We start from the raw sequence: 27,708 nt of genomic DNA, 5'->3' as shown, positions 1-27,708 counted from the left end.
CCAATGCAGGGAGGGCAGTGCTGGGGGGCGGGGTCCCCAGGGCAGGGAGAGGTGGAAGGGCCCAGGCTCGGGGCGGGAGGGGCGCCTGGCAATTGCAGCCTTCAGTTCTATGCCCTCATCCAAGATGGCCGACTCGTTGGGGTCCTTCTGAGGGAAAGCAGTCCCTTTGCCCATACTCAAGATGGCCGAGAGTAGAGACCGGGCAGCTCCCTGTGGGGAGAGCGGGGGGGGGGGAGGGAGCTTTGCTGCCCACACCCAAGATGGCCGGGGAGGGCGGGGTGACGCTTCTGATGTGCACTGGGCGGCCATCTTGCGTTTGGGCAGCAGGCCCGCGGCAGCGTCGGTGGAGCGGCCCCCGCGGCGCAGCTATGGTGGCCGTGGCGGGAGGCGGAGCGCGGTTCCCCGGGCTGTACCATCGCGCGGACAGAGGGGGAGAGACCTGCGCTGCTGAGCCTGGCGGGGTGGTGCGGAGCGGAGCGGAGCGGAGCGCGGGCAGGAGCCGAGCCCCATGAGACTGCGCGAGAGCAGCGCGCTCCGCCTGGCAGGGTAAGGCTGGGCTGCCCCATAGCTACGCCCCTGTAGCCTTCAGCCCCTATAGCTCCGTCCTGCCCTCCCCTATAGCTACACCCTCCTCGCCCCTATAGCACTACAGCCCCTGTAGCTATACCCTGCCTGCCCCATAGCTCCACCGTGCCCTCCCCTATAGCTGTACAGCCCCTGTAGCTACGCCCTACCCTCCCCATAGCTGTACAGCCCCTGTAGCTACGCCCTGCCCTCCCCTATAGCTACACCCTCCTCGCCCCTATAGCACTACAGCCCCTGTAGCTATACCCTGCCTGTCCCTATAGCTCCACCCTGCCCTCCCCTATAGCTGTACAGCCCCTGTAGCTACGCCCTACCCTCCCCTATAGCTGTACAGCCCCTGTAGCTACGCCCTGCCCTCCCCTATAGCTACACCCTCCTCGCCCCTATAGCACTACAGCCCCTGTAGCTATACCCTGCCTGTCCCTATAGCTCCACCCTGCCCTCCCCTATAGCTGTACAGCCCCTGTAGCTACGCCCTGCCCTCCCCTATAGCTGTACAGCCCCTGTAGCTACGCCCTGCCCTCCCCTATAGCTGTACAGCCCCTGTAGCTATGCCCTGCCCTCCCCTATAGCTGTACAGCCCCTGTAGCTATCCCTTGCTTGCCCCTATAGCCCATATAGTTAAAATCTTGCCTATCCCATAGCTCGACAGCTCTCTGTAGCTATACACTGCCCAACTCCTGAAAGCAGAAACTGTGCTGATGAGTGGGGGCTGCCCTATAGCTATAACCTGGCTGCCCCCTATTGCTATCCCCTGCCCACCCCCATCTAGGCAGACACTGTGCTGATGGAGAAGGCTGGGGCTGCCCCTATAACTATACCCTGCCCAACCCCATAGCTATATCCTGACCAGCCCTGATAGGCAGCCACTGTGCCACTGGATAATATGGCTGGAGCTTCTCCTATAGCTATATATTCTGCCTGGCCCCTATAGACAGACACTGTGCTGATGAGTAATTTGGCTAGGGCTGCCCTTGTAGCTATACCTAGCCTGTCCCTTATCTGTGCCAAAGGGTAAGGTCGGGGGCTGCCCCTATAGCTTTATATTCTGCCTGCCCCTCCTATAGATAGACACTGGGCTGATGGCTAAGGCTGGGGGCTTTTTCAGGGACCCTATCCCCTATAGCTAATCCCTGTGTGGAAGGGTAAGTCTTGGGTAACACTGACTGCTACCTTCCTGCCTGCCACAACTGAATCCTGTGCTGAAGGGTTTTTGCATGATAGTTGCCCGACTCCCGTTGGCTCCCTGGCCCCCTCTAACTAAGCCCTGCTCTGATGGCTGCATGACTACCCCTGCCATTGCAGCTCAAATTGCTGCTGTGCTAGCCACATGTCATCCCTGGCACCTGCCTTTGGCTCCATGTCTTTGCTCAGTTAAAACTGGTACAGGTGGCAACTTGAGGTAGAGCGCTCCATGGTGTTTAATAGTGTTTGTGTTGCTGTGCCAGCCCCTGCCATGCATGTTACTCCCCACACTGTACTGGCTTGTGCCCCGATCCTGCCAGCAAATGCTTAATGTGATGTATGTGAATAGTCCCTTTGACTTCAGTGGCACTGGTCACATACCTAAAATTAAGCACATGCTTAAGAATTTGCAGGATCGGGAACTAATTTTTAAAATTCCTGTCCGTGTTACACCAGCACCTTTAAACAAGGGAGAGTCAGAGTATTTCAATACCTTCTTTTTTAAAGCCTGAGATTGACGGACTGCAGGGAAAACAGTGAAACGGACTATCTAAACTGCTGTAGTGTGCAAAGTAAGCGGACTGAGAAAAGGGAGGCAAATAACTTTTTTCTCTAATCTCTTTTGATTAGCCTTTTAGGATGTGACTTGTAACTAGAATGGGCACAAAACTTTCAGACAGAACTGTGATTTATTTGTTTTGCCAGAGGACAGTGTCCTTTTATAATGCTGCTGTCAGCAATTAGATGTGCAGACCTGCCACGTTTCAGACTTTTGGAGGGAGTCACACCCATATGGGATAAATTTTAAAGCAGTTTAATTTTATTATCTCTACTTTTGCTCTTGAAGTTATCTTTTAGCAAGACCCAGATAAATCAACCTTTTTTCAAAAATACAGTTTCCTTAAATGGTCCAAGTTTTACAGTCCAAAACTGTGATGGCCCAAAAATTATGGACGGGAGGTGCATTTATTTATCTATTTTTTTTTTTTTAAAGTTTGTGTGACAGATCATGCATTTGTTTGTATCCTGCTAATCAGAGCCCCAGTTCTGCATGCACTTACTCATGTGCCCAATTTTACACATGTGAACTCAGTGGAACCCTTCAGGCACATAAACTTAATCAATTGCTTAAATGTCTGTAGGATCAAGGCTTTCTAGCTGTACTTTAATGGTCCTTTTCAGCATAGTGCTATACACTCCCACTTATGCAAATTCCCTTTATCCAGAAGTCCTAGTTATCCAAGTCCAGAGTGTGTCCCCCTATGTTAGTTAATCATCTGCTTATAACTTCTCCAGTAGCCTCTTAGTGCTAAAATAATTTACAGCGATGCATCTGTTTTACTGCTGTAGGGTAAATTAATGTATCCACGCACAATGTGGTTCTATGGCTGCAACATTGTGTCCAGTTCAAAGTGCAGCATGTGTAACTATTGTGGTTGTTTCTACAGCAGCATCTCTGGTCAGCGCTCCCCTCCCATCTCGGAGCCCCGCAGATGAAACTTGGCCCCTCCCAGTGATCAATGGGGCAGTCATCACTGAGGGACTGTGGTCAGTCATAGCCCCGGGAAGGCAGCCTGAGCACTGGGACAGACACAAGGTAGGCAAGGTGTTCAGGGGAGAGGTTGGTACATACAGCATCACCATTCATTGGCTCACCGTCTGGAATGGCAAGAGCAGCAGCCAGTCGAGTAAAGCAACATCCCTGAGTGACTCTTCAGTCTGTCACACCCAGCTGTTCCCGGACCTATGGGGTATGTCTGCACAGCAGCTGGGAGCAAGCCTCCCAGCCCAGGTAGCCACTAGCAGGGCTTGAGCTAAAGTGGATGTTGGGGCTCAGGCTGGAGGTTGGGCTGTCCAGCCTAGGGAGTTGGGTGGGTTTGAGAGCCCGAGCCACAGTGTCCACATGGCTATTTTTAGTGTGTTAGCTTGAGCCCCACAGGCTCGCTCCCAGCTGCATTGTAGACATACCCTTGCTGCTTCCCAGCCAGAATCCAGCTCAAAATAGCCCCTCTGTTTATGCAAACACTAGGTTATCCGAAAGTGTTGGATGGCTGCCAGGCCCTCTGGGTAAACAAGAGTGTACTGTATCTGGTCATGAATGGATTTTATCGTCACAGTACCCACGTGAGATAGGGAAATATCCTCGTTTTACCCATGAAGAATTGAAGTAGAGGATTGACTGTGACTTGCCCAAAGTCCCTGTGGGCAGAGCTGAGCTAAGAATTGAGCCCAGGTCTCCTGAGTCTCAGTTCAGTGCCCTAGCCAGTTCTTATCCATTCAGGAGAGTTGTGTGTATTCTTAAAAATGTATATCCTGTATAGTTCACTACAGCCTTCATCCTGCAATTGGATCCACCTCAGTGGTCCCGTGTGTCCATGCAGAGCCCCAGTGAAGTCAGCTGGGTTCTACACAGATGTTATGGTCCACCTGTGTCAATCCATCTGCAGGGTCAGGGCCCCTACATATTCATGCATGTATGCGACTAATATTAGGTTAAAAGGATCTTCACATAGGGAAATATGTCATGCAAAGGTCTTGGAGAAGTGAAGATGTAACAGAGAATGGGGGAAACTTGCAGTCAGAAAATTACATATATCTCACAGTAGGCAGAGCATATAGATTTCTGGCAAGTTTTATGTGAAGTAATTCCACCAAAGAATTCTGTTTTGAAAACAGTTCAGGGTCAGCTCCTCAGCTAGTGTAAATCTGCATAGCTGCACTGATTTCACTTCAGTGGAGGGAGCTATGCAAAATATATATTAGTTGAGTCTCTGGTCCATAGAGAATGACAGGCAGTGTGATCCAGAAATAGGCCGGAATGGTAAAAGTCCAGGGGGGAAAAAATGACCCTAGAAAAAATTTTTTGTCCAATTCTTGCAGACCACATTTTTCTTTTCTTTTCTTTTCTTTTTTTTTTTACCCCTTTCATTTATAATGTAAAATTACCCGGAAGACAAGCACACAGCTGTTGCTGACTGCTTTGTTGTGTACTAAAAACACCATAATATAGCATGGAGCAAACGCAAATCACTTCTAATCATGGCTTCAAATTGCCTGTGTTTTATTTTTGAAAAACACTGGAGCTGTTCCTGGAGCTTTATAGGATTCCATAATAACAGAAGTGAGATATATATTGACATTTGCAGTGATTCAGTTATGCCACTTCCGTTTTCTGTAGCCTAGTTTTTCGATCTTGCACGTGAGATGATTCTGTAGAGTGGTTATTCCTTCCCCACTGGGAATTACAGGCAAAATATACACAAGCAAATGTTTAAATGCAACGTTTTGGTGTAAATTTTGCTCTCATACACTTATGTCAGTAAGTCAGTGGAGTTGCCATGTGTCATGGAGACAAGAATCTAGCCCTTTATTACATAAATGATGTACTAATGTTACTGTATGACATTAACACATTGTTTTTGTTCTGTTTGTACAGCACCTAGAGCAGTGGTTCTCAACTTATTTACCATTGTGGGCCGTATATGCAGGTCTCTGTGTTATGTGGGCTGCATCCACACAATATATATACTACCTGTATGGCCCTGAGGATGTCACATGGGCCGCAGCTGTGGGTTGAGAACCACTGGGTTAGCACAATGGGGTCTTGGTACATGACTAGGGCTCCTAAGCACTATAGTAATACAAATAATAGGTAATAAAATCATTTTTGTAATCAGTGGAGGATTTACTGTAACATTGCAGCTTTGCTGTCCTCATTTTGATGGCTCTCAGTGGAATTTTTCATTACTCTTTGCTTGTCATTAGGATCTAATCCAGAGTAGAGCTTGGTAGGAACCAGATTTTCCATTTCAGGGGAAATTTTATGATTTTGAAATTCTTCTATTCCAAAACCAAATGAAAACAACAGCAACAAAAAATTCAAAATTTTCTGTGAAACAAAATTCTCAACAAATTTTGTTCCAGGTTGATCAAAATGTTTCATTTTGATAAAATTGAAACATTTCATTTAGATCACATTTTTGCTCTTAACTTCTAAAAATGTTTTAAATAAAAACAGTAAATTTTGTTTCAAAACAAGTTATCGAAATGAGAAATTGAAATGTTGCATTCTGAAAGTGTCAACACAGGTATTTTGATGAAAAATTTCCAACCATCTCTAATCCAGAGCCCATTGAAGTGAGTGGAAAGCCACTTCACCTCCACCATCATTCACTTTATTAGGCTTTGGACCAGACCCTGCGAGCATTCAGACATTTAAAAAAACCCTAATTTAGGCCTGGGTCCTGCAGTGAGCTCTCTTTAGTAGACCCCTCTACCCATTGGAAGCCCCTTTGAAGTCAATGGGTTTCACGTGTGCACAGGGGTCCCACTTGCAGAGCTCGTTGCAGGATCAGGGCCTTAAAAGAGAGGAGTAAAGAGTTAATTTATAATCTGATAAGAGATTTCAGCAAGCCCTACTTGTTTTATAAGCGCCTTACCATTGTTTTTTAGAAATCTTATATTAGTAATACGGTATGTCATTTTGGGCTGTGTTCTGCAAGGGAATAGAAGGGGTTGTGATGGTGGAAAATGTTAAAACAAGGGAAATCGACTCAGTCTGTGTGTCCATGTGTTGATCAAATAGTGAGCATGACTTGGCTGTCTGCACTTCTTTCAGCAGTTTGCAAGATCAACGCTTTGTAAGTATACTAGTTCCTAGCAGTCAGACTTGGCTATCCACGTTGATACCTGCAGCATACTTGTTTGCCTTCAGCAAATTCTAGCTCTTAAATGTTGTGAAGCCATTTTGTTTTATTGTTTTAATCGAAGACAGTGATTTGTGATCTGAGCTGTAGCTCACGAAAGCTTATGCTCAAATAAATTGGTTAGCCTCTAAAGTGCCACAAGTACTCCTTTACTTTTGTCTTGGTCGTTCATCCCTTAATCATAAACATACAGATTCTCATACTCCTGAGTAATACTGACCGTTTTTCTTTCAATGGACTACAGCGGCGCTTAAATACTTTCCAGATGCCTTGGACAACTAGCTATAACTGCAGATCTTAATCTCTGTAATTAAAAGTATTTTGTATGGTAAATGTAAGGAAAAAAATGGAATACAGTAAACAGTTCAGGAAGCAAATTTAATTGTCTTGGTTAAAATCAGGATGCTTTTCATTTCCTCTGCCACCACTCAGTGAAACAACTGAAGTGAGTTATTGTCATTGATCTATAAAACTGGTAGACAGGTTATAGGAGTATCACAGAAAAATGTTTACAAGATGTAGAAGTGCTGTATTTAGCATCAAGTGGGCTTAATTTCCTCTTGAGCTGTTTGTTTTGATCCTAATTCAACACAACATCTAAGCATGTGCTTAAGTCCCATTGAAGTCAGTGGGACATAAGCACGTGCTTAAATGCTCTGTTGAATTGGAGCCATAATGGGGGATGCAGCCATATACAACAATAATGAAGGAAAACTGAGTGTATGCTGTCAGACGTGGTAAGACCAAGATGCCTTTTTCATCAAACGAAAGTATAGTGAATGTACAGTCCAGTAGTCAGTGTCACAGAGTTTAAGGCCAAAGGGACCACAGATCATATGACATAAAAAGAGGCAATGCCATGAATTTAATTGTAACCCTTCTTTGCCCCCACGAATGCCGGTACCTTTAAATCAGATCAATTACTTGACAATTTCCTTCCTTTTGTGAATTTAATAACAGGAAATAAAGTTGTGTTCATATATTGTCAAAACTGAGACTTCTGTAGAAGCCACTGGCATTTTTTAGTTTTACTCAAAGTTCGTTTTCATTGGCTGAAAATAGTTGCCGAATTTCAACCCAAAGCTCAATGCAGTGGCAGAGTTGTAGGCATCTTGAAACTACTTATTCTTTGCTAATGAATGTCCCTGCCTCAAAGAGCTATATGGGTGCACATATATAGCTCTAGGAGCTACTGCAATATACATGTTGAGTAATCATCAGTATTTATTGGGATTACCGTAGTGCCCAAAAGCCCCAGGAAGGATTGGGTTGCTGTACAAATGGATAGGAAGAGACTATCTTTGCTCAGAAGAATTTAAAATGTGCCTTTTGCTGTGTTGTTTACTGTATGTTTGTTGAAATCTGTGTATGAACAATCTTATGCTGGTAAGAATAAGATTAAGCTGTCTAATGGGTCAATTTCTGCCTGCAGTGACATAGTCCAATATACACGCACATCTTTTTACTCTTCTGAAAACTACTTTCCTTTAACAAAGGTATTTTGCTTCCCTCTTCTCTAAATAAACCCCTTTTTTAAATTCACTGGTATGGAGGAGCATATTTTTTTCTGTTCCAAATCAGATGGATGAATAAGGATCCAGTCCTACAAACACGCACAGCTTGTAGCTTTCCCAACATCTGTAATTCCACTGATTTCTATGGGACCGTTCACATGCGTAAAGTTACTCATACATAAGTGTTAGCCGGATTGAGCCCTAAATTAAATAAAAATTAATGGCATGGAGTGTTCGGAAGTATTCCAGGTTGCTTATTATCATTGTCTTTCTAACAGAAATCTCGAATAAAACCCTATTCCATCCCTAAAAATGTGTTCCCTGGAACAATATAGTTGGTCACAAGTTGCTAAGAAACCCTGGAATACAGAGCAGCCAGGAAATGTGTACGGTGCATTAAAGTTATTTTGTAAGTCACAAATCATGAATTATTTATGCCTTGCAGATTAAAATTTGCTTAACTATTGCTGTTTTTATTGCATTAGCTTTGAGAATATTGCAACTGCAACAACAGGATTTGTTGTTCAAAAGCATTCATTATGGTGACTATCGATGTTTATGCATCACGGGATGGTATGTTGAAGGCATGTTTGACCTCTTATTTGCACATTTTACGTACACTAGTAATGTACTTCATGTCGTGTCAAACGTAATTCATATAAGGAACAAAAGTAAAACTTGATGTAATTTAATGCCAATTGTTACTACTGGGCTGAGAAGCAAACACTCCAACATCAAGGTGAAAGTAACTGCACCGCCTAGCTTTTGCATCCTGTAAAATGGAGCCAACAAGCAAGAGAAAGCCACTCCAGCTGTTTGCTGTGGCCTAGTGCTCCTCTTTAGGTTCTAAAATTTAGTTATAACTAAGTTATACGGTTTAGGTAAACACACATTAAATAATAATAATTTTTAAACTTCTACTAGACCAGGAGTGTCAAACTCATTTTTGGAGTGGGCCAAATGCCTTTTTTAATTGTTGTTGGGGCTTTCATTTAGGATTCCACACTCCCCTCAATCTACAGTGGATCTCCCAGTGCTGTCAGTGGAAGATCCCCACAAAGATCAAGGGTGGAATCTGGCCTTGATTTAGTAACTGCATATTTAGTTTATTGTTCTTATTAAAGCCACATTCATCAATCGCTCAGTGTGAAAACTAACTTACTCTTAGGACACCCACTATATCTGCCTTGTTTCTTTTCCTTCTCTTTCTTTCTGTTTCTCTCAACTGTTCTTTCTTGTTTTGTCTCCTCCTATCTTTTCTCTGCATATCCTTCCCTACAGCAAAGCCCAGTTCCTTCCCATTCACTTCCACCATTTTCCCCATGTCATACAATAAAATTGTCAGTGATTACGTACCATTAACTATTTCATGTGTCACTTATGCTCTTAAGTTAACATCACTATGAGATGAATTGGAGCAAAGGAGTTCACACCTCCAAGTTGTTGTTTCAGGCTCTCTGCAGACTAAGGAGGACAGCAGTGCATCATTGGTTTGTAATTGTTTTGCATTTGGGAGGTTAATTTTGCATCCGGGAGGGCTAGAAATTTACTCTAAAGCCACATAACTACATCTAATAGGTCAGATCAGGCCCTCTGGCTGGGTGTTTAACATCACCGTACTATATTATGCTACTAAGACCCCCTGTAGTAACTAAAAGGTACCTGGGTAAAGAATTTGGAGTGTACCTACTCTGTATGGATAGGACTTGTAGCAAGGGAAGACCTATACCTGTCACAAGAGACACCAACCTAAAGCTATTGTTTTCCTAGCACTATAAGGGAACATATAGTGGTAGAACAGGTAACACATGCCAAACAAACTGGGGCAGTGTAATTTACTCCATGAATTATATTGAATCTCAGCATACCACAGTAGGCTAAAGGTTATGAGGAATAGTGGGTAACTACCCACTATATAGATATTTTGGCTCATACACAAAGGTTTGCCAGTTTAGGGGTAGATTCTGAAACCCTGACTTACACTGAACAGTTCCTTACTCCAAGAATAGTCTTAATGACTGCATTGGCTCTAGTAGTGGAGTACAGTACTCCTCAGTGTGAGTGAGAATATCAGAATTGGGGCATTACTGTGTGCTATCAGAGTTGTTCAAAGCTATGGAATGTATCTTGGAGATACTAAATGGATAACATAGTGATCAAAATCAGTTCCTAGCTACATATCCCTTACTAATGTCCTAGGTAATGTAGTGACTGTTTTAGCATTTTCATCACTTAGTTTTGAAATGAGTTGGCATGAACCATCTGGACCTATATCTAAATCCACCTCAAAGAGGGGAGAACCCCATCTTATACCTTTCAGACCGGGCACCGTGGGTATCATAACTTCCTATGAAGAAAACTCTTCAGGGTGAGGAGTACTAACCTGGGTCATATGGGGCTAATGGAATTGACATAACCTATTAATCATAGAATATCAGGGTTGGAAGGGACCTCAGGAGGTCATCTAGTCCAACCCCCTGCTCAAAGCAGGACCAATCCCCAACTAAATCATCCCAGCCAGGGCTTTGTCAAGCCTGACCTTAAAAATATCTAAGGAAGGAGATTCCACCACCTCCCTAGGTAATGCATTTCAGTGTTTCACCACCCTCCTAGTGAAAAAGTTTTCCTAATATCCAACCTAAAGCTCCCGCACTGCAACTTGAGACCATTACTCCTTGTTCTGTCATCAGCTACCACTGAGAACAGTCTAGATCCGTCCTCTTTGGAACCCTCTTTCAGGTAGTTGAAAGCAGCTATCAAATCCCCCCTCATTCTTCTCTTCTGCAGACTAAACAATCCCAGTTCCCTCAGTCTCTCCTCATAAGTCATGTGTTCCAGTCCCCTAATCATTTTTGTTGCCCTCCACTGGACTCTTTCCAATTTTTTCACATCCTTCTTGTAGTGTGGGGCCCAAAACTGGACACAGTACTCCAGATGAGGCCTCACCAATGTCGAATAGAGGGGAACGATCACGTCCCTCGATCTGCTGGCAATGCCCCTACGTATACATCCCAAAATGCCATTGGCCTTCTTGGCAACAAGGGCACATTGTTGACTCATATCCAGCTTCTCGTCCACTGTAACCCCTAGGTTCTTTTCTGCAGAACTGCTGCCGAGCCATTCGGTCCCTAGTCTGTAGCGATGCATGGGATTCTTCCGTCCTAAGTGCAGGACTCTGCACTTGTCCTTGTTGAACCTCATCAGATTTCTTTTGGCCCAGTCTTCTAATTTGTCTAGGTCCCTCTGTATCCTATCCCTACCCTCCAGTGTATCTACCTCTCCTCCCAGTTTAGTGTCATCTGCAAACTTGCTGAGGGTGCAATCCACACCATCCTCCAGATCATTTATGAAGATATTGAACAAAACCGGCCCGAGCATCGACCCTTGGGGCACTCCACTTGATACCGGCTGCCAACTAGACATGGAGCCATTGATCACTACCTGTTGAGCCCGACAATCTAGCCAACTTTCTATCCACCTTTTAGTCCATTCATCCAGCCCATACTTCTTTAACTTGCTGGCAAGAATACTGTGGGAGACCGTGTCAAAAGCTTTGCTAAAGTCAAGGAACAATATGTCCACCGCTTTCCCCTCATCCACAGAGCCAGTTAGCTCGTCATAGAAGGCAATTAGATTAGGCAGGTATGACTTGCCCTTGGTGAATCCATGCTGACTCTTCCTGATCACTTTCCTCTCCACTAAGTGCTTCAGAATTGATTCCTTGATCAATAATGACAGGTTTCAGAGGAACAGCCGTGTTAGTCTGTATTCGCAAAAAGAAAAGGAGTACTTGTGGCACCTTAGAGACTAACCAATTTATTTGAGCATGAGCTTTCGTGAGCTACAGCTCACTTCATCAGTGAAGTGAGCTGTAGCTCACGAAAGCTCATGCTCAAATAAATTGGTTAGTCTCTAAGGTGCCACAAGTACTCCTTTTCTTGATCAATAACTTATTCCTCATTAATAATGATATCCAGTACTATAATTGATGCATTTATATGGTATTAGGAAACATTTATGGTGTCTTCCAAAGGCCCGAGTCAGTATTATGGCACCATTGTGCTGGGACCTGTACAAACACACATAAAAAGACTATCTTTGCTCCTCAGGGTTTATAGTTTAAGACACAGTGTTAGTGTCTTGTGCGTCTAGAGGCAGAAAAGCACAGAACCGTCAAGCTTCTTTCTTACTGCCATAATATTTAGAGGATGTGTCTAGAGATAGTTGGAAAAATGCAGAATTTTTGTGTGAAAAACGATTGACATTTTTAATCACAAAATTTCAATCCCTCTAGGCTGAATGAAAACCTGCAAGAATTTCTCAGGTTTTTTTGCCAAAATATTGTCAACATTTTTAAAATTTTAAACCAGATCTGTGTCTTTATTTCCTTGCATGTTCTATATATTTCTGTACGTAATAGTCATACAATTTAAGTATTGCAAACAGTAGAACCTCACAAACTCGCACCATTAATCTCCTAGCCTGGGTATGCTCATTAAAAACCCACTAGACTCTCTGCTCAACAAAGATTTAACCGCCTGTTGCTGTCATGCAGGTAGTGTGGCCTACTGGGTAGAATACTGGATTGGGACTCAGTTTGCAACCTGCCACTGGCCTGCAAGGTGACCTTTGGCAAATTACTTCCCCTCTCTGTGCCTCAGTTTGTCCATCTGTAAAATGGAGGGAATGATATGTAACCTCCTTTGTAAAGTGTTTTGGGATCTACAGATGAAAAGCACTGTATAAGAGTTTTACAATTTAGTTCCTTGGTCTCATTTTACTAATACTTAATTATTTTGCCAAACATGCTACAGAACATTTACAGTGAAGGATTATCCTAAATAATTAAAGTTAAGCCTGTCACGATAAATTAACAAAGTACATTTGGTGACAGCAGTCACCTCAATAGACTTACAGTCTTTGTCAAGCTTTGTGAATTAGAAGATAAGAGAGCAAGCGTCAATGAGTCTCTCAATCTCTAGTGTGAGTGATTGTGATGGTCTGCTTTGCAGTTAAGATGAATATGAAAATGATTGGTGCAGGTGGATGAGATGTGCTCTAATGGACTCTTGCTTTTGTTTTCTGGCAGGATGGAGAAGAAGAAAATTCTAATGAAATCCAAAGTTGCTGCTTCAAACCTTCTGAGTGCGCTGCATTCGCTCTATCAGTTTGGCCACCTCTGTGATGTGACGGTCCATACTGAACACCTAGGGATCCAGGAGGAGTTTCTGGTTCACAAGGCTGTCTTGGCTGCTTCCAGCAATTACTTTAAGGGGCTTTTTCTTCACGGTGAGATGTTGGATGCTAAGAATTGCACCGTGACTCTACAGGACATATACACAGAAGAATTCACCTCCTTTCTGGAATTCGTCTACACTGCAGAAGTAGAGATTGACGCAGAAAAGTTGCATCGGATGAAGGAGGTAGCCGAGAGACTCGAGTGCAAGGATTTGCTTGACATTTGTGAAGAAATGAAGGCGGAGGGTAGAAAAGCCTTAGATTTGAGTGTCCATTTGAAAGGTCAGATATGTGAAAATGGTGGGTCCCAGTGGGTTCGTGTCCAGCAAGCAGAAGACAATGAAGTGAATGATTCTTCCCAAATTGGGGCGACACCCATGAAGAGAAAATTTTGGGACAGCCAGAAATGCAGAAAATTGCAACCAGACTATGAGATTGTTGATGGACAACCTCCAAATCCCAATAAAGGCGGGACAGATCTTCTGGAGTCGAAAGCTGGGATGGCAAAGTCAGACAAACAGAACAAAATAGAGACAGGTGAGATGATTAGCATGGATACAGTCAACCCAGAGGAAAATAAGACAAGCCATTGTGCCCTAAACCGGTCAGACTCAAAGGAAACCTGCATAGTGATCAAAAATGTGCTCCCTGGCCAGGAGGAGGATGAAAATAGTTTAATTTCTGAGCGCCCCAGTAAAACTGAACGCAGGAAATCACCTCGCAACGTATCAAAAGTCTTGCCACAAATGTACACGTGTGAGAAGTGTAACCAGTCATTCCATTTCATCAAACACTATCAGTCGCACATGGAGCTGGAACACGACATCAACATAGTCCTCAAACACAGCTGCAATGTGTGCGACCAGCTCTTCTCAAATCGCCAGAACCTCAGGCAGCACCACCTCACAGTTCACAACGACGAGCGACGCTTCCCTTGCGTGTTTTGTGACAAGAGGTTCAAGCGCCGGAAGGATATAAATGACCATATCCGGAGGGTGCATGAAAAGAAAAGGAATCCCCAGGCATGTCCATACTGCAACAAGGTTATCAGCTCCAAATGTGGCCTGACAGTTCACATTCGAACCCACACTGGAGAGAAACCTTATAAATGTGAACGCTGCCCAGCCAGTTTTGCTCAGAGGTCTGCTTACAATACCCATGTAAGGTACAGCATTCTGTGTGTGTGTGTGGACATTAAGAGAGGAGTATTTTCAAGATCCTGATTGCTTCAGAGCTAGGTTCTTTGGGCACTTGGAAGGCAATAGGAGTCTTTCCATTGACTACAGTGGGCTTTGGGTCAGGATATTATCAGTTTGCAACAGCTCTGGGGTGATGTTTTCAAAGCCATGCAGGGGATTTAAATGCATTGAAATTATTGGGAGTTGTGCAGCTAAATCCCCTTTAGTGGCTTTGAATGTCTCAGCCTTTGGGTTTTAAACATGAGCCCGGGAGAACTGAGATGTGCTAAAAATGAGCAAGACCTGGCTAACGATGATCACAAATCTATTTTTATTTGATCCTATGCCCTGCAGGCTGTGTCGAGGTAGTGTGGGCTTTCACACAGGCCTTTTCTGCACTTGACTGACCAGAAACGAATCAGTAACATTCCACAGCAGTCTCCAGATCTGCAAACAGACAGAATTTGATTTTTATGAGAGCATAAATATAGAATTGCCATTGGCCCAGGACAGAATTCCTGACTTTCAGCTGTTACAGCCCTCCTGAGTCCTGAAGTGACTCCAGGACCCTCTTCAGACTTTTTCAGAGATTCAGTCCTCCTATTATGACCCTCATACTCATACCTCTGTCCTCTTTTCTGTGTCCCTCTGGAGTCCTCTGCTTCCCCAGCCGTGGAAAAGGCCAAGTCAAATAAGTGATGTACATGTTTTGGGAGGTCCTGAGGTATTGGCACTATTAAATATGGAAAAGAAATGTTAGGTTATATGACAGGTATTTAAATATATACGTTTTTATTGTTCTCTTCTCCGGAGTCTTGTACAGTTGAAATCCTGGGCCCAGATCTGCTGTGTTGGAGTCAACTCAAAGCAGCCCTAAAACTGTAATAGTTGCCAATAAGAGGATGGCTCCAGTATGGAGGAATCCTTTGTTGAGACCATGCCACCATAATGCTCCTACTTCACCGCGCCCCTTGTGGATGTATAGGGGGTATATCCCTATACTCTCATTATCTGACTGCCATAACCCATGTTGGAGCCATAGGCAGCTGGCATAAATTAGAGCAGCCACCAGGTAGGAAACTGGTCTGATGATTAGCCTGTTGAATTGGAGATAGTTCACCTCCCAATGACTTTATAAATATCTGCTTCAGTTACCTTTGGTAAATGAAATAACCAAACAGTCATTCATTTTCTGATATAGCTGTAAAACTAATCTGACATTTTTTTGAAATAAATCACTTTAAAAATGTATAGTGCGTACCTTCTAAAAATGAAACCTACATCTATTTCTGAGTTGTAAAGAATATGTATTAAGGTTACAACAACCAACAAGAATGCACTTTTATGTAAAAAACCATGATTAAATCAAGTCTTCCTGACTAGTGATTTAAATCAAATCCACCCTGCTGTATTATTTTCCCAGCAGGGAACTAGGACACAGAAAAATTGCTCATGATGACATAGGAAGCCTGTAGCAGATCTAGGAATTGAACCCAGATCTTCTGAGTCCAGTCCCGCACCTTCACCATGAGACCATACTTCCACTCAAGCATGAGGATTATTTGTCCCTGTAGCTTTATCCTAGCTAATGCAACTACAGAGAATAATTTTATCCCTATATATATAATTCTTTCTTAAATTTTATTAATGCATTTAATAAATCAATAACGTTGACACTTTAAAGAATCCCCTCATGAGATTGCATATGTAAAAAGATACCATCCGTCTGTTTCTGAAGAAAATCTGCATGCAGAGACTTTTGTGTGACGCTGATGTGTGTAGTGAGAAAGAAACAAGGATACTAAGGGAGAGAAGTGTGATTGACAGAAAGAATTAGGTTCTATATAGTATAAACAGTGAGCTCAAAAAAGAGGGTTCAGTGAGGCTAAATTGTAGGAAAATGCAGACTGAACACATAGGAGTAGAAAAATAAATGAAGTAGTAGAGTAGGAGTGAAATCCACAATAGCAGGATGAGCAGATAATTCCAGACTTTTAAAGCAGTTGCAGTTACACAGTATCAGTCTTTGGTGTGCCCAGCACACAAACTGTAATCTTTCAAAAGAATGCAGTGTGGCACTCTGTCTCATGTTCTGTGTTATCTTATCACCTGCAGAGGGAAAGCAGATCGATCTCATGCAGAAATCTCCCAAATAATTTGTTTTAAATTTGTGGTTGTTAAGAGTTCAAATTTAGACTATGCAGGATTACCAATTTCTTTGAGACAGGTTTTGATACCCTTATCTCAGTGTTCATAAGGGTTTCTGTTTCTGGTCCTAAATTAATAAGAAACCTGTTGGTGCTGCAATTTACACAAATAGAGATGTTGCCACCTGCCAGTATTTTTATAAGAAAATGATTGTGTTATGTTCTTGTTTATTGGTATTATGATGGTGCCTAAGGGTTCTAGTTAAGTATTGGGATTCTGTTGCGCTAAGTACTGTAGTAACACTGTTAGAAAGACAGATTACCATAATTGACTATCTGCACAAACAGTACGCAGATTTGCTTTGTATAATTGCATGCACAAAGTAGGCATGTCATTGCATGAAGTTTACACCTTCAATGACATTTCTAATTTGTTTAAAAACCAAACACTGCATATCTTTCCATAGTCACTGTATTGTAACAGTGAACTCAAGATTATGCTGAAGTGATGAATCCCAGTTCTGTTTTCTTATCCACCTTCCCATGCACACATCCTGTGTGAAAACAATGGGAATTTTTTCCATGTATCTTAGAGCTGAATAGTGCCTTTGCATTGTGGAGAAATCACAAATGGCCTACAATGAAATTCTTAACCTTTCAATTAAAGTGAAACATCGGTTTTGTTGTTTGAGAATCACACACAAAGTGTTTCAGGGTCAAATGTGGCAAATATAATGTGCTTCTTTAAGGAAGTACTAAGGGTCAAATGCAGTAGATATTTAAAAGTATGCCATTTAGTATTTAATTGCTCTTAATTTAATTAAAAGTAAAGCAAGAGGATGTCAAGTTGTATTTGTAAGAACCCATTTGTTAGACTGAATTTATAGTCATGATATTAATCATGAAAATCATGATATTAATCAGGTAGCACACAAATTTGCTTTAGAGAGAGTCTTTTCCTGATGACCTTCTGGTTTTAAACTTCTGCCAGTCCCTCAGTGTAGTATACATTGCTAACTGTGAAAGCAAGGATACCCAATGGTTTCAGTAATGCTTTCACAGAATAACTTGCATAAGACACTTCAGTTATCGTTAATTATCTGGTCTCACCTTTCTACAATATTTCCTTGCTCTCTTGTTCTAGATGTTCTTCTAGTTTGTGAAAGGCAACATTAAAATGAATATGAGAAACCCGATTCCTTCGGTGTGCATGCATATAAAACCAGGTGTTTAACCTACTATGGTTGTGTTCTGTTTTTAACAGAAAAATACACGAATCTGGGCAAGACAGGAAGCTTATGCCAGTCTACTGGATGGTAGTTCCACCTGCAGATAGACCAGATGCAACATACTGTGAAACCAATATTAGCAAAGAAAGATGGGTTGGAGCATCAGATACTGGGTTGCGAAAAGCTACCAGGAGCAAAGAAGCCATGGACTACGAGGAAGAACCAGAGAGCTCATCTAATGCACAAGTGGATTGCCGCAATGAAGGGGAAGAAAGGAAGGGGCAATATGATGAAGCTGAAGCTAACAGAGAAGATGAAAATGAAGATGGGGATGAGGATGAAGAAGGAACTAATGTGAAGGGGGAAGAGGAGGGAGATTACGATGCAGTTTATTCTGAAGCAGATGGTGGTAAAGATAACGAGGATGTTAGTACAGATGATGACGATGACTCCTCTAACGATAAAGATGCTGAAGAAAATGAATCGGGTGAAAACTTTAAAATAAAGAAGGTAACTAAGGCCCGGGTAACTAAGAAGTCTGCCTATGTTATAACATGTGATAAATGTGATGAGCAGTTTGTCTCTCGGAAAAAATATGTGGATCACTGCAAAGATGTCCATCAGTCCTTGCCCGGTAAAGTCTATCAGTGTGATATCTGTAGCAAGTCATTTGCTAGCTACAACAGCTGGAAAGAGCACAGAGCGTGTGTCCATACTGAAGAAAGGCAATTTGCCTGCACTCTCTGCAATGCTACATTTAAAAGAAAGAGAGACGTGAGGACACATTATATGCGGAAGCACGAAGGGAGAGTGAAGCGCCCACTGTGTTCGGTCTGTGGGAAGATTCTGAGCTCTCGAACTGCATTGGTGTTTCACATGCGGACACATACAGGGGAAAAACCCTACGAATGTAGCATTTGTCATTCCAAATTTGCACAGCCATCACAGCTTAAGATCCACACCAGGTCAGCCTACAGTACCGCTTCTCCCATTACTGAACCCTGCATGCACCCTGTTTCAGCACACCTTCCCTTGGGCGACCCACTGTCCCCCAGTCATTTTTCTGCAATATCCATGTAATAGAGGAATGCTGGGATTTATGTTGGCCTGTAATATCAATGATTAACAAAGTGTAGTTCTTTTATTTATGTAAAGTTGTTTGTCTACTCCAGGGTCATTACCTCACCCTTGGGAAAGACTTAAAACATAGCAGTACCATTCACACATGGGCAAACATATAGGGATTACTTCTAAATAAGATTGAGCCAGATCCTCAGCTAGTGTAAAAAATGGCAAGAGGGGAAGGATTGCCAAGTGGTTAGGGCACTAGTCTCAGTTTTAGGAGGCCCAGGTTCAATCCCGTTGTCTGTCACAGACTTTGTATGTGACCTTGGGCATGTCATGTAGTCTCTCCGTGCCTCAGTTCCCCACCTGTAAAATGGGGACAATAGCACTGCCCTACCTCACAGGAGTGTTGAGTAGAAATACATTAAAAAGATTGTGGAGGTGCTTAGATACTTCAGTGTTAAGTGCCTAAGATATATACATAGAAAATGCCATGAAAGTCCTGTTGAGCTCTGCTGATTTACATTGGTATAAGATCTAACCCAGAAAGTCAGAATTACACCAACAAATCAAGGAAGTTCAGGGTTTGTTTGCATGCCACCTCTTGTACAATGTGCAGCATTTTGACTGACGTCTCAAAACCATGCATGATCTTGCATATCGTATAGTATGAGCTGGAATGTGAAAACAGCACAGAAAGTTGCAGATGCGGGACGTTTGACTTCAGAATGTCCTTGTTTTAGCTCGTTTAAAATCAGATTCCATGTGGATAGTCTTAAACATAACGTGCAAGATTTTCCTTAGCAACCTTGCTCTTTAAAAGTGGGACTGTCCTCCTGAGTTAAAGACCAAGGGCCTGACTCTCAGCTGGTGCAAATCAGTTTGTGTGATTTACACATGTTGAGAATAATAGCCCAGAACGCACTGTAGGTGCCTGGAGAGATCTGCTAGCGTAAGGAAAGAAAACATCCACATTGCTGTCACCACTACCAAAGCAGCAGCCGCCAGTCTTTTGTAAGTTCTGGCTCTTCTCTGCTGTTTGTGTCATAAGAAATAACCTTCAGAGGCTAGTCTTTCTGGAGCCAGAGGGGAAAAAGCAGACCCATCAATGAGGCCCAAGATAACTAAAACTAAAGTAGAATTTTTGAAAAGCCAGTATTTAAATTGAGATCAATGGGACTAAATCTTTCTGCTGTGCCAATTTACACCAGCGGAGTATCTGCCCCAGTACGTTCATCACACTTATAAATAGTGAGGTCATTGATATCTGCTATATGTGAGGTTTTTTTTTCTTCCAAAGACAAATACAGTCTTGATGATAAACTAAAGTAATATACTTGTGTAAATGTCTAGGAACCACATGTTGTATGTAGTGCAGTTGTAGCCAGGTTGGCCCCAGGATATTAGAGAGTCAGGTGGATGAGACCATATTTTATTGGACCAACTTCTGTGGGGGTGAGAGACAAGCTTTCAAGCCACACAGAGCTCTTCTTCAGGTCACCTGGTCTTGTCTGTCTGCACTCACTGTTGTTTTCTCTCCTTTGCCTCATTCACCTGCTAAGATAGGCAAGCAGCCCTTTTATTTGAAATAACCCCTGGCTTTATCAGTTCCTGGCTGATCACAGCAAGAGCATACATATACTCTCACAAAGAGTTTATCAGTATCGGGAGCTTCTCAGAGGAGTAGGATATTCGCTTCATCACTCTGGTACATAGGTGCCAACTCTGTGGGTACTCCAGGGGTGGAGCACCCACGGGGAAAAATGAGTGGGTGCTCTGCATCCACCAGCAGCCAAGCTCCCCCCTCCTCGCAGGGTGGGGCGGGGACTTTTGGGAAAGGGTGGAATGGGGGTGGGACGAGGGTGGTGCAGGGGCGGGGCCAGGGGTGGTGGGGGGTCAAGCACCCATCCGGCAGAGGGGAAGTCGGCGCCTATGCTCTGCTGTATCATCTAGCAGCCAGTATAGGACAATAGTATAGTTGGGCTGTCTGTGCTTTAGGCCACAGAGTCTTAGGGCTGATGCTGCTTTTGAGGCACGAAGGAAGAAAAAGAAAGGAACAGCCAGAGGAAAATCTTGCATGCTCCCCTGTAAGGCATTGTAAGGGAATGATCCTGAGCTGGTGTGAGTCAGCCGAGCTCCTTCAGATTAATGAAGCTACACCGACTTACTCGATCTGAGGAGTATGAATGTCTTTACCAAGGATTTTCTAGGCTCCCCCTTCCCCCCCTGCACAATATTCATGCAAAAATCCCAAGCATCAGATAGGGTCATTCATTGCAACAGTACACCTTAGGGGCTGCATGCATCTTTGATGTAATATGCATGCAAACCTTCAATTTCCTTGCTGAGCTGAACACATTTATGCCAACTCCTGCATAGAAAATCTAGGCAAACTCTCCGGGACCGTAACGTCCACAGAACAGGAAATTAATTTCAAGAGGAAATGCTATTTAAAATCCCCCCTGTCTACTGTGCTTAATTTGTGCTGGGGCTTGCCAGGGCTGAGCCCTGGAACGTCTAAGCTTGGCAGTTCATAGCCCCGGCACCTCCGGGCTTGCCGCCTCAGTTATGAAAGGAAAAAAATTGCTTGAGCCCTGGCACTTCTTTCATTACAAATTAAGCACTGCCTATCTAGCTGTGTTTTCTCAATATCTCTCTGTGTTTCACTGCCTGTAGGTCTCATACAGGAGAAAAGCCATATATTTGTGAGGACTGCGGAGCTTGCTTTGCTGACAAAGGCAAACTAAATGGTCACAAGAGGACACATACAGGTAGGAATTAAACACTCTGGGCCCCTCCCTCTACCATTCTCAGCCCTTTATTTGGTCAGGTTGAATACAAGTTGTCTGCAGGACATCCCGGTAGAACAGAAATCATCCAAATTCCTAAGCCTCTTGACAGCAGGGAATAGGTAGGGGCAGGGAAGTGCACTTTCTATTTTTAACTCACAGGAGGTACCTAGATGATGAGGGCCATGTGGGTACCTGGATAGGTAGACATCAGAAAGCCTGTCTGAGATGCAAGACTGAAGAAAGAGATTGGGATAGAGAGAGGGATTTTGGGAGTCATCTGCATAGAAACGGCAGCTGAGGCCGAGTGAGTAAATAGTTAAGTCCACATTGCGAAGAGTTGCAAAGGGACCTCACAAAACTGGGTGACTGGGCAACAAAATTGCATTTATCAACATTGAATTTCTTCTTCCAAATAATGCACACTAGAAAACATAATGCCAACTATGCAGTAGAGCCTCAGAGTTATGAACACCAGAGTTACAAACTGACCAGTCAACCACCGCCCTCATTTGGAACCAGAAGTATACAGTCAGCAGCAGCAGACGCAGATTAAAAAAACAAATACAATATAGTACTATGATAAATGTAAACTACTAATAAAAAGGGAAAGTTTAAAAAAAAGATTTGGCAAAATAAGGGAACTTTCTGTGCTTTTTTCATTTAAATTAAGATGGTTAAAAGCATTTTTCTTCTGCATAACAAAGTCTCAAAGCTGCATTAAGTCAATGTTCAGTTGTAAACTTTTGAAAGAACCATAACGTTTTGTTCAGCGTTACAAACAAACTCCATTCCTGAGGTGTTCGTAACTCTGAGGTTCTACTGTACATACAAAATTATGGGATCTAAATTAGCTGGTACCATTCAAGAAAGAGACCTTGGAGTCATTGTGGATAGTTCTCTGAAAATATTCGCACAGTGTGCAATAGCAGCCAAAAAAGCTAACAGAATGTTAGGAACCATTAGGAAAGCGATAGATAACAAGACAGAAAATATCATAATGCCTCTATATAAATCCATGGTACGCCCACTTCTTGAATACTGTGTGCAGATCTGGTCACCTCATCTCAAAAAATATATATTAGAATTGGAAAGGGTACAGAGAAGGACAGAAAAAATGATTGGGGTATGGAACAGCTTCCATATGAGGAGAGATTAAAAATACTGAGATTTTTCAGCTTGGAAAAGAGATGACTAAGGGGGATGTGGTAGAGGCCTATGAAATCTTGACTGGTGTGGAGAAAGTGAATAAGGAAGTGTTACTTTCTCCTTTGCATAACACAAGAACTAGGGGTCACCCAATGAAATTAATAGGCAGCAGGTTTAAAACAAAAGGAAGTATTTCTTCACACAGTGCTCAGTCAACCTGTGGAACTTGTTGCCAAGGGATGTTATGAAGGCCAAAATGATAACAGGGTTCAAAAAAGAACTAGATAAATTCATGGAAGATAGGTCCATCAAGGACTATTAGACAGAATGGTCAGGGATGGTGTCCCTAGCCTCTGTTTGCCAGAAGCTGGGCATGGATGACAGGGGATGGACCACTCGATGATGACCTGTTCTGTTCATTCCCTCTGAAGCACCTGGCATTGGCCACTGTTGGAAGACAGGATGCTGAGCTAGATGGATGTTGGTCTGACCCAGTATGGCTGTTGTTCTGTTCTTAATGAGGTCACGCAGGGATACGGTGAAGAGGGGAAAAAGGGGTCAGACGAGAGTTGCCAACAAAGCATGGTGGAGGGGAAGCCAGTTGAAGACCAAGAGAGCAGAGACTCATGGAAATCGAAAGGTTACTGATCGTCCAGGAGAAAGGACTGATCAAATGTGTCAAAGAGAGCAGGAGGATTAGCACGGGCAAAATACAACAGAACATCAGACTTGGCCAGGAAGAGGTTACGGAGGTAACTGGTAAGAGAATTCAGATTGTCTTTTGTTTTTCTTACAGGAGAGCGTCTCTTTAAATGTGATGTGTGTGGAAAACATTTTGCCACCAATGAGTACTTAAAATGCCATAAGCGATGCCACATGGGAGCTAAGCCCTATAAATGTGGTGTTTGTGGGAAAACGTTTGGACTGAGAGCCTCGCTAGCCCAACACAGTAACGTTCATGCAGGTAACAAAGCAAACAGATGTTGTTTTTGGCAATAAATGAGTAGATACTGGTGGAAGTTTGGATCTGAAATTGTTTGCAAAAGGAGCGTTAGCCTTTAACTCAACAATCTTTTTGATGGGCTACATAAGTATAGTGGGGGGGGGGAGTGATTTGGAGCCAGAGTTCACACTTACTCATATTTTTTGTAAAGGAAAAAAAATTCATACACTATTTAAAAAATAACTAATATACCCTGCATTGCCTCCGAGATACAATGTACGGTAGTTGGTTACATTGGGCCAAGTGCAGTTTGACTCTTTGTTCGGAAATTCTTTCTCCGAGACCTTTATCCTGCAAACGCTTACGCACATTCCTAACTTTAATTATTTGCAGAGCTTGATTAAAGCAATCCAGAGCCCTGTACGCTCCCCCAAATGCCCATCCTCCATGGCCATCACCCTAGCAGAGGGTGGACTGGTGGCAGGAGCCAGTAGCAGGGTAGCATTCCCCAGAAGAGGGGCCTGATCTGCTTTAGTAGAGAGGATGGGGCCAGGTAGCTACATCCCTGGTTCTATTGGCTGTTGCACCTCCGTTTGGAAACTCAGGCAGGCCCTGCTGGATCAGTTTCACTTGGGTCACATTTTCAAGCTTTTCTTTCCAACCAGGGGGGCTAGAAATATTCATCACATGATTGTGGGAGCCAGGGGTGTTGTTCAAGTGCTTTAATCCAGCATTGCTCACATAAATAGTCCTGTTACTCACATAAGTAAACTTAAGCATGTACTGAAGCATCTGCAGGATCAGGCCCAAAGGGACTGATCTTCAGCGGTTGTGGGTTTTGTTCATTTGCAGAGACACGTCCATATTTCTGTGAACAGTGTGGAAAAACATTTACTCAGCAAGGAGCTCTCAGGCGTCACCAGCGTATTCACACCGGTGAAAAACCATACAAGTGCAGGGCTTGTGAGAGAACCTTCACAGACATGTCCACCTTACGGAGACACGTATCGGTACGTTGCCTCTCTGCTGCCTTTGTAGCAATTAAACTGCAGTACAGAAGTTTAATTAGGGATGAAAGGGGCAGGGAGCTACATTTCTGCAGCTGTTTTTTTTTTTATTTTATTTTTTTCTAATTTACTAGGGATTAGAGTTGATGCTTCAGTTTTGATTCCTTATGAAAAATAAATCCTGTTAGGATGAGGAGGATGATTAGGGTGCTAATTTACAATTACATCAGGCTTTTAATATTATTTATTAGGGTTGTCAAATGATTACAAGAAATAATCACAATTAATGGTGAGATTTTAAAAAATAGTGGCGATTAATCACAGGTTTAATCACATTGTTAAACAATAATTGAATACCAATTTAAATGTGTTAAAACTATTTTTGGATGTTCTACATTTTCAAATATATTGATTTCAACTACAATACGGAATATAATGTGCACAGTGCTCAGTTTATATTATTATTTTTTATTACAAATATTTGCACTGTAAAAAAGATAAAAGAAATCGTATTTCTTGTAATTTACAAATGTAGAAAAATTTTTTGTTACATAGCTGCACTCAGAAACAAAACAATGTAAAGTTTTAGCGCCTACAAGTCCACTCAGTCCTACTTCTTGTTCAGCCAGTTGCTAAGACAAACAAGTTTGTTTACGTTTATGGGAGATAATGCTGCCTGCTTCTTATTTACAATGGCACCTGAAAGTGAGAACAGATGTTTGCATGGCACTGCTGCAGCTGGCATTGCAAGGTAATTACGTGCCAGATATGCTAAACATTTGTATGCCCCTCAGTGCTTCAACCACCATTCCAGAGGACATGATTTGCGTTAATTGCTTGAGTTAACTGCTATTAATTGACAGACCTATTATTTATACTGTTGTAGCACCTAGGTGCCCCAGTCATGGACCAGATGACGTACCAATTCTCAGGCCTGACAGCCAAACTGGTCTTAAAATCCAGTTATTTTTAAACAGCAAAATCTGATCATACAGGAAATGAAACATGAGGAAAGACAAGAACCTAGCTAATGTAAAGCGGATGCTGCTATAGCTGGGTTTTTTTAAAATCACAATTACATGTCTCCTCGAGCCTAATTTTTAGGCCCAACCTGGACCTGAACCAGACCTAAGCCCACCCAACCTGAGCCTGAGACCCAAACTGACCCCAATCCTTCCTGCGAACCTGAGTCAGCATCACTGTCACCTCCTGCCTGTGGGGCTGGCATGGTGGCAGATGAATGTGCTGACTGCTGCATAGCCTGCTGGCTGCTGCTCCCCACTGTGCTGTGTGCACTATGGAATGAGAGTCACGGCCACTTGTTGGCACACTCACTCCGTGATTGCAACACATGCAGAGCAGCGAGGTGGCAGTGGCTGGCAGGAGCAGGGCACGCTCCTGCCACAGGCAGGAGTAGGAGAACCCACCCCAGCCACAGACAGTCCGGTTGTTTTCCCACCTGATCCAGATGCAGCCCTTGTAATCAGGTTCTGCTGGGATTGGGTCAGGTTGCAGAGCTCTGATCACAAATGCTGTGGAAAGTGGTTTCACCCTCATACTGTAGATACGAGATACAGTGTCTTACCATTTCTTGAAACTTCAGATGCATTCTCAGAGTTCTGACAGGACACACAGCTCCAGGTGATAAACTGGACTGCGAGCAAGATCGCTAGGACGCCATTTGGGTCCTTGAAGTGACCTCTTTGGGGAGGAAAATCAGGACTGTCCCAATTTCCATTGGTCAAGTCTAGCATTCACCTGTGTGCTCAGAGTCACATTTCTGCCAAAACTGTGTCATGGCAGTGGACCTGGAACAGTAAATAGGTCAGAATTAGTAATGTCGAATCATTCTCACATTTTAGAGCCCAGCTAACCCCTTCACCCATCCCAGTGCAGCATTGGAATGTTAAAATCAACCCTATTCCATTTTGAACATGGTTAATGAAAGTAAAATCTTCAATTGTTTTAAATTACTATTCAGAAACATTTCTTTCCTCTACAATCTTCGTTTTTTTCCCCCCTAGATCCATGACCGGAATGCTCACTGGAGAAGTTTCTTAATAGATCTTACTACCAAAAAAGACCATAATTGGTCCAAAATAGAAACCTTATCAGATGTCTGTATGGGTGAGGACTCGGCACCTGAAATTTGGTCCGTTGACCAAGGTAAACTTTATAAACCAGAAAGCATTAGCATAAAAAAAGCAGAACAGAGGCAATCTAGTGTTAACATGCGAGACGCTGATCACTCCCTTTTATACTTGTAACTCTTATTGCTCTAACCAGAAAACTATAAAATCTCTTGATACACTATGAATGAAAACATTTCAAATCTTTTTTCAATATAGCTGCTTCATTTTTAAGCTATGTGAGATACTCTTATCTTTTTGCAATTGATACGAGATGTTACATTGCAGTTTTTTATCTTGTTATGGTAAACTATTTATGCCAATTAGGTGTTAGACCTATGTACAGAATTTTATTTTTAAAAAGTATCTTGAATTTATCACACAGTAAAATACCCATTTAATTAAAGTATATATGTTTGGTTTTGTGTGTGTATCTATATATACATGCACATGCATAATAGTGTTATTGTAAATTGTCTTTATAATAAAGATATTATGTTTAGAACAATCCACATAAAATGATAACCTATGCTGTATCTAATTTATTTGTACATATTTTATTGTAAAATATTTTTAACTTTCTTGATCAATACAAAAATGTTCAAATATTTGCTGTGTAATGTTATAAACCAACTAGAATGTAGCTGTTTAATGATACAAGTCGGTGGTATATGCTGTTTCCCAGCTTTCGATGGTTCATTTTGTCTTGACACTGTGATATTTGCTTTTAACTCTTAAATATAATTTCTTTGTATACTGTAAAATAAACTTCAAAATTATTTCTTAAAAGGTGATGGGACATCTCTTAGGTCCATATGTATAATAAATAATAAGAAGCTGTGAA

The 27,708-nt window shown here is 42.6% G+C and overlaps 1 protein-coding gene across 3 annotated transcripts; it reads left to right on the top strand.

The window, feature by feature from the left end:
* The first annotated feature begins 312 nt into the window (after positions 1–312).
* On the top strand, positions 313–27,708 carry LOC125633355 (uncharacterized). Of its 3 annotated transcripts, none has more exons than XM_048842500.2 (8): positions 314–546; positions 3,222–3,367; positions 13,080–14,393; positions 17,818–18,747; positions 21,524–21,618; positions 23,582–23,749; positions 24,581–24,738; positions 26,760–27,708. In XM_048842500.2, exons 3-8 carry the CDS (start codon positions 13,081–13,083, stop codon positions 27,000–27,002), a joined length of 2,907 nt encoding a protein of 968 aa, XP_048698457.2. In that variant the 5' UTR covers positions 314–546; positions 3,222–3,367; position 13,080; the 3' UTR covers positions 27,003–27,708. The 3 variants fall into 3 exon arrangements, with proteins under 3 accessions (XP_048698455.2, XP_048698457.2, XP_048698456.2); XM_048842499.2 differs by having other exon boundaries at positions 3,219–3,367; XM_048842498.2 differs by lacking the exon at positions 3,222–3,367 and having other exon boundaries at positions 313–546.

The sequence above is a fragment of the Caretta caretta genome, chromosome 3 (genome assembly GCF_965140235.1).
Source record: "Caretta caretta isolate rCarCar2 chromosome 3, rCarCar1.hap1, whole genome shotgun sequence".
Classification (NCBI taxonomy): Eukaryota; Metazoa; Chordata; order Testudines; family Cheloniidae; genus Caretta; species Caretta caretta.
The sequence above is the reverse complement of the archived record's forward strand: the minus strand, read 5'-3'. Positions and strand labels throughout refer to the sequence as shown.